Here is a 7,913-nt window from a genome sequence, read left to right on the forward strand (position 1 = left end):
CCGATGCTCATGATGTCAATCACTGGATTTTCTGGCCCAGACTTGATTTATTAAAGACCACTGTCATAAAGTGCGGTGTTTGTTAAACAACAAACAAACAATATTTGAACACAAACAATACGTATACAATGGAATCAAGGGACAGTTTCAGGAATTTTAAAAATGCTGCCCCGTGAAGAGAACCCTTTCTTCTAGGTCGTCCTCTTAACGACCCAGTCTTGAGACGTGTGAGCGATGCATCACACCACTGTAGGTGTTAAAAGCCATGTACACTGCCTACTGTAGCGCTTTGAACTGGACAGGTCAATATGTTTCCGCGGACTCCAGGCTTCAGTTTTCATTACTCACAATACGGGCACGGTCGTTAATAATACCAGCCCCAATCGAGGTCAACATGTGACGCATAAGGTGCATGGCCATGAATCGCCCTCTGAGGGTCAAAGGGAGGCTAGTCACGTGACTTCCACGTCCGGTCACAGGTGTCAAGCAATTCAAGTCGCGCGTATATGTCATAAACAGATTTAAATCTCAACAGGTAGATTAATTCTTGCCACTTGTCTCTTAGATGGCTATAAAGTCGGATTCTAATTAAAATTCTTGATGAAACGGAATAGAAAATGACATGCGCGTACTGTGATTATTTCAGACATGTTTCAAGCAATATACTTTTAGCAGATATTACTTATCACTATGGAAATATTATTACGTCTTTTAGCTTCCAATATTCGCTAAGTGTAAATGGCTCTATTTACAGGTTGTTGTTTTCACAACTGTAGCGTTCTCATTAGTAAGAAAAAGAAATAGATCAGCGGGCATTCACATCAGGCACCTATTTCAGAGATTTTGTTTTAAGGGGATTCATTGAGGAAAAACCACTGCAGTCTTTTCATCTGGTTAGAATAACAGACAGTAAAATGATTAATAAAAGAGAACGAATTGGTATCTTATATACTCCTGCAGACACAAATTACCAAATCATACAACCATTCAATCCAAATCCTCCCAAATCTGCAACTGAATGCCAATTTATGATATTACGTTGCTGGAGTATAAAAACTTCTTCGTCGTATGCCGATCACAAACGTCATGTTACGACGTAAATTGTAATAAAAAGGTAAATTGTAATACTTGCAGCAAATTGTAATAATTTTGACGTAAATATACCGGCCTAATCTTGCCTCAAGCTTGTATTTACGCGATGGGAAGATTTAACGTGCAATTTTTCATATTTAGAAGTTTCGTAAAGGTAGATAATTCGTTAGCAAGGAGGATTGTCGTTATAATGCTACGTGGCAAACCCACCCTTCTTGTTGCGAAATCGATATCAAAGAAATCCCGATGTGTTCAAAAAGGATACAACATTGCTACGAAAAAGTCATTGCAAATAGCTGTTCTCATTTGGGTTGTCATAAATCCCACTCCTTTACTAAAGCGTTGGAGAAGTCACAGAATGCATAGTCTCAATTTGACGAGCTGAGATACTCCGGGAAAGTTAACACAGATTTTCTTAACATACGCTTCGCTCCTCTGCCAGCGAGCACCAGGAAGGCTCCGCCGCGGTGACGTCACAGTCACGTGCTACGAGATATTGATCCGTGAGTGTAATGCTATGGTCGAGGCAGTTTGGCATAGGCCACTCACTGCGGATCATGTGAGGTTAAACTTTAGTGAAGTTATTTCCAGAGTGATTTAAATTTGTCTCTTAATTTTATGTGATCTATGGAACTAGACCAGTTAATGAAAATGTGATATTCTCAACGTGGAGAAAGCACTGTCAAAGTTCGGCAGGAACAGTCACAGGAACGGAGGAGTGTGAGTGTGTACCACATCGAAGGGATTGTGAACAGGAAGAATCTTCAGAATTTGGAGGTACATGTACTTTAAGACAATTTTGCTTCAATGACTGTTCACCTTAGTTTTCGAAATACCGAAAATCCTATACTTTACCCAAGCATAGAATAGCCTATTCTGATAATTTTTCGTTCTTCCTATTGATAATATTGTCACACTAATTTATTGAAATGTTCTCATACTGGACGAGTAAATGATACTGACATCTTCTAATTAGCTCGTATGCAACCGTATTTGTGAATTCGGAATTTTAAATTACCTTCCTGACATTCTAGTCTGCAAATTGGATTTCCCCAGAAAAAAAAGAAGCTTTTTGCTATCCAATTAAGTATTTTTTGTATATTGTAATTATTAATTTATTCGAAAGTCTACTGAAATAATTGTATTCTAACACAAATGTCTGCCCTGGAAATTCTATAAATGTCAGTTTGTAAAAACCAGTGTAGCTTACGTGTTTAACTCAATAGGTATAATCCACGGACATGACTAAACTGGGGTCAGTGTTGTCCTGAGATGAGTTTTCAACCATAAGTCTACAGTCTGAACATTTGACCATCATGAGAGAAGTGTACAGCCAGGAAAGCGTGGAATGACATTACTACGTCAAGCGTAACGTCCCCAATTGTCACTTGTATTCAATGTCTGATGATGATTGATGTGATAGACGAACAAGTGCAAGTTGTAAGTCACAGGAGACGGGTATCTGAAGACAGTGTTTCCAAGTGGTAGGACATTTAACTTTAAATTTGAATATGACGTTTTCAATATCTTTAACGTCTTCGCCATGACCACATAAGAGATCGTGAGCATCCTGGCTTTGTGGTACTTTTAAGCATGTTTTTCAAGATCTAAATCCCTGCTTGAAGGAAACGGTTATCTTAGTGCGATACTATGAGTTTCCTTACCAACACATCATTCCCTTACACGTTGTATAATCTGACGTTGACGGAGAGGAATATGACGCTTGAAGACGAGGCATATGATGTCCCTCCTGGTCTCATATTCCTCCTGGCTTTCTTATACGGCTCAATATCACTCCTTGCCGTCATCGGCAACGGCCTCGTCATCCTCGTCATTGTCAGGAACCGCCGAATGCACACCGTCACCAACATCTTCATCGCCAATCTCGCCGTAGCCGACGTCATCATTGGGCTGTTCAGCATTCCATTTCAATTTCAAGCGGCGTTGCTACAGCGTTGGGTTTTAGCCAACTTCATGTGCTCCCTTGCTCCGTTCGTGCAGATTATCTCGGTCAACGTCAGTATCATCACGCTCAGCGTCATCGCCGTCGACAGGTACATCGCGGTGCTTCATCCTTTCAAAGCCGGATGTTCCAAACGTTCTGCCGCCATCATTATTACAGCGATATGGTGGTTCGCCATCCTTTCTGGACTGCCTTGTGCATTGTTCTACAAGGTTGATAGGGATATGTGTCAGTTTGATTTCCCGCCACAGCTGAAAAACTTCCCGTTCTACTATAACTTATACATAATTCTTGTACAATACATGATGCCTCTTCTAGTGATTAGTGTTTGCTACTTCCGGATCGGATGTTATATTTGGGGAGCACGAGCGCCCGGAAATACCAACCCTACGGAAGACGTCCGCAGCAGAAACAAGAGAAAGGTAGGTGCACGTTTCTACTTTTACGTACACTTGCATCGAGCATTCTATCTTTCAGGATGTCAAGGTAGAACAAAACAGGTACACGCCACGGTTTACTTCAGGTAAAACAAACTATCGTCAATCATCCTATGATTGATAGTGTCCGGCTGCTGAATCAACTGAACTAAATGTTACACAAATATTATTTCCGACAGAATGGTCTCACTGATAGGCCTTCTCGTGCACTGAGGTGCGGGAATCTGCTTGTGTGATGTTCCTCAATCGCAGTAACGCTTTGTAATATATACTGTGAGCAAACACTGCTGTCAAGTACGAGATGATGTAATGAAACGCGATACAGCTCAGCAAGCTTCCCTCCTTCGGTTTCATTCTTCATATTAAAGTTGGAACATATGTTGATGCCGATGTATCTTTGGCAGTACTGTGAGTGTGTTCATCAATGGTTCTGTGTACGGGATTACGTTGATCGGAGTTTCTGTAAAGTTCTTACGCCAAATGATATTTAGTTATCAACTGTTTAATTTGTTGAGTACTGCCAAGGCTTGTATCTGATGATTACAAATGTTTCTGTATCTAAATACATTATTATCAACATTTAAGTAAACACAAACGCGGTAACTCTGTTTCTGAATACACTCAGTACTTACAGATGTTTTTCCCGTCTACACACACGACTTTGTTTGTGAATTCTGTATGTGCACTTGTGACTTTTTGACTGTGCTTTTGAAGCGATGATCACTTTTGTGAATACGGTTATTACTTTCATCCATCTTCAGTTCGCGCGAATATATAACGTATGCAGATCTCAACCACAAAATAGAAGTACATAGAGTAATGTTTTTCAGTATGCTACAGAACCCGTGAAGATCCGGGGTAGAATCGGTCTTTAGCAACCCATGCATGCCGTAAAAGGCGACTATACTTGTCGTAAAAGGCGACTATACTTGTTGTAAGAGGCGACTAACGGGATCGGGTCGTCAGGCTCGCTGACTTGGTTGATGCATGTCACCGGTCCCAATTGAGTGGATCGATGCTCATGATGTCAATCACTGGATTGTCTGGTCCAGACTCGATTATTTACAGACCGTCGTCATATAGCTGGAATATTGCTGAGTGCGGCGTTAAACAACAAACAAACAAACAAACTGTATGCTAACTGTATAATAACTCAGATCCTCTGTTTTATGGAAGTGCTCTCGAAATAATTTGAATTCAGATTAACAACCTTAGCTTTACTTCGAGATATGTTTTACCATGGACACAGACACAGTTCGAGACACACCCTCTGCTTAATGCCGCTTGTTGAACTAATTGAACTAAGTGGCTAAATGCCACTGAAAGAAGTTAAACAATTGTGTGCGTGTATTACTGGTTAAACAAGCGTCGTGCTGTTCGCGACCGGGACGCGAACATTTCGCGTCACGGTCGCGATAATTGGAATATTTGTATGGACTTGTAACAAACATTTCACGCCACAGTTTCGAAAACGCGTTTGCTTGTGTTGGACAGTATATTGTCGTTTGAACTGTTGTACGTGGGGTGTTACCTATGGCCCTCAACGTCCATATGTTCAGTGTGACACTTTGCATTGAACCCTAGATCAGTATCTCATGGAAAGGCAGAATAATCTCAAGGAAGCATCTGGCGCTGGCCCGTATGACACACCTCCAGCCACACACACACACACACACACACACACATATGTGCGTCCAGGTATAAGGTATGTTTGGAATGATTAGGATGTGCTTCGATAAATATTAAAATTGTGTACCCAACAAAGGCCAGCGAGTTATACAATGGGGCTTTATGGCGAGGCAACAGCTAATAACTCGTGTCATGTCACGTGTTGTGTGCGTTACGTCACGTTACGCGTCACGTCAAGGGTGTCTGTGGGTGAGAGAAAGAGAGAGTGACATACACAGAGAGACAAGGAGAGAGTGAAGTTCTGAGAGACTACACCAAAGCCCCTTTATGACAGTAGTTCACGATACTTAATAGTACAATAGATACCTTCTGCTGTCATCTCTTTGCGATAAGCACAACTCCCAGATAGATGTTCTACCCCAGATGTGTCGGCTGTCATCATCCAAAGTCAATTTGAAATAAGCCACATAAAGAAAGTTATATGATTCTTTTTCCACCTGAAGATAAGGGTTTGTAGATTAACAATATATTGCAGAAATACCGATCAACTCTTTTTGAAAAAGTGTTGATCTTGTAAACATAAAAACGTAAACGTATGAGAATAACCAGTCTAGATTATCCGCTGAAACAGATTCCATTTGGCGTCAAAGGCAAAAGTTCAATGAATGGACCACTGAAAGTCGATAATGACACCAGGTGTTCGCGAAAACACGTTCATTTAGCTATCATCCTGTTCCTAACAGCGTTAATAATCCCTAATCATAAGTCACGATGTTCCATTTAAACCTATAACGTTATCGAAATGAAACCTTTTAAAAATAGCAAGACTGATCGACTTTCGATTTACCCGTGTACACAGGTCACATGAGGTACCGTTATATTACAACCAGCTTGACTGAGGACTGTCGTTATATCCTGTCACGGGTGTTAATCAATAAACAGGCATGTCATTTTTGTGCTTTAGTATTGATTTATCAGTTTTGTCGATATAACACACCTTTCGTGATGTTACCCTTTTGTATCAATATTGACACGAGTACATTTAACCTGAAACCGCTGTTGATCACGTTTCCCGCTGTGATTCACATTTCCTTCATTATTTAAAAAAAAACGCTTTTAAAATTCATCCCATTGTTTAATAAACTCTCACATAACTCAATGCCGATACAGTCGTCTTAAGTAAAATATGAATTAGACTGATCAATCCAAGACTTTGTGTAATATGCTCTCCGTTTCTGGTGTGCATAAAACTTGACATGAATGTATGTAGATAATAACCCTAGGCCTATTTCTCCTTGCAAATAAACGAGTCATATTGGTAAATGAAATTCGCGATCTTCATCGAACCATTCCAAGTACAAAGAAGTCTGATACACTTCTAAGAAATCATTTGAAGAGTGAAATGCGTTTATTTCTTATCATTGACATAAGTCCAGAGTTACCAATCTACCAGAGCCATTAACTTTCTTCCTGTATTTATGTTGTAAGAAGGGACGCGTTCCAAGTCGGACTGGATTTCCCTGGCTCCTCAGGGACACGGATAGCAATCAAAGCAGCTTACTGCGAGAACCATAAACGCTGTCTCCACGGCAGTACTTGCAGAGGCCGGGGTTCCACTGACGGTCTCCAGTTTCTTTGGTATCATCCTGGTTCTGCCTCTGTTCATCACCCCTTCTCCGGGAGTGTTTGCTCTACGTTATCTAAGTTAATAGGTGCCTCCCGTGGCATGATTTGCAGCATTTAAGTCGATTACAGTTTTGTACGATTTGAATATATACTAGTATATTCATTCCAAATCGTACAAAACTAATCGACTTCCATGTTGTATATCAATTAAACGCATGAGAGATCTAGACAGAGAACATTGTGACGTCGTTGGACTTCACCCCGAATATCTAGTAAACACATGTTCTGTGGGTTCCTAGGGGTGATCGGTAGTCTTGTGGGTACAGCGTTCGCTCATAACGCCGAAGGTCCGGTTTCGATTCTCCATATTGGTACCATGTCTTAAGCCCATTCCTCGTGTCCCCTGTCATGATATGGCTGAAATGTCGCTATCGGTGACGTAAAGCCACACTCACTCACTCACTTTTTTACGAACAGCTAGGTTAGGCTGATGGCTACATGCTGATATTGTTCATCGTCGAGTTTAGATGGTAAGTGAGAGTCGTCAGGAGGAAGGTGTGCCAGGAGAAAATTTATATGTTCCCGAATATGATGGAAATAATCGCTGTCCTTTGTTAGATTTTTGAACTTTTCAATTGAGATGCCAAATGGTTTTAAGAAATACTGTATTGGATTACGAAAAATTCCTTTCACAATTCAGAGAAAGAATTTATTTTGAAGTATGTGTGGGGTGTGTGGTGTGTGTGTGTGTGTGTGGGGGGGGGGGGGGGGGGGGGGGGGGGGGGGGGGGGGGGGGGGGGGGGGGGGGGGGGGGGGGGGGGGGGGGGGGGGGGGGGGGGGGGGCTAAAAATACTATATTCTCTCTCAATCAAACCAGACTAATACATGTTCGGTCCCAAATATCGACGAGCGAGCACCTGCACCACTAGACAGTCACACCACCTCTGGTAACACCTGGTGAATAGTTGGATTTGACCGATACAAATAGCTCGGCAGAGATCGAGACAGCGTTGTAGAGATCTTGGTGGTTGGAATGTAATTTAGGAACGGATTATTTACCTATGTAGACAGGTTAAAATGTGACCAGATATGTAATACAGACAGGTTGATCGCGAGGCAGAGAGATAGGCGTCAATGTAAGTGTTTAACGCACTGTTACAGTCAAT

The 7,913-nt window shown here is 41.5% G+C and overlaps 1 protein-coding gene across 1 annotated transcript in view; it reads left to right on the forward strand.

The window, feature by feature from the left end:
- Positions 1 to 1,595: 1,595 nt before the first annotated feature.
- Positions 1,596 to 7,913, forward strand: part of LOC124139313 (tachykinin-like peptides receptor 99D) — a 135,753-nt gene continuing 129,435 nt past the window's right edge. Inside the window, exons 1-2 of the mRNA XM_046506300.2 lie at positions 1,596 to 1,869; positions 2,319 to 3,477. Of these exons, the coding sequence (XP_046362256.1) occupies positions 2,743 to 3,477 (735 nt within the window). The 5' untranslated portion in view covers positions 1,596 to 1,869; positions 2,319 to 2,742. The remainder of the gene's footprint in view (positions 1,870 to 2,318; positions 3,478 to 7,913) is intronic.

Source organism: Haliotis rufescens, unplaced genomic scaffold (assembly GCF_023055435.1).
Source record: "Haliotis rufescens isolate VD_foot unplaced genomic scaffold, xgHalRufe1.0.p SCAF_8, whole genome shotgun sequence".
In the NCBI taxonomy this organism is placed as follows: Eukaryota; Metazoa; Mollusca; class Gastropoda; order Lepetellida; family Haliotidae; genus Haliotis; species Haliotis rufescens.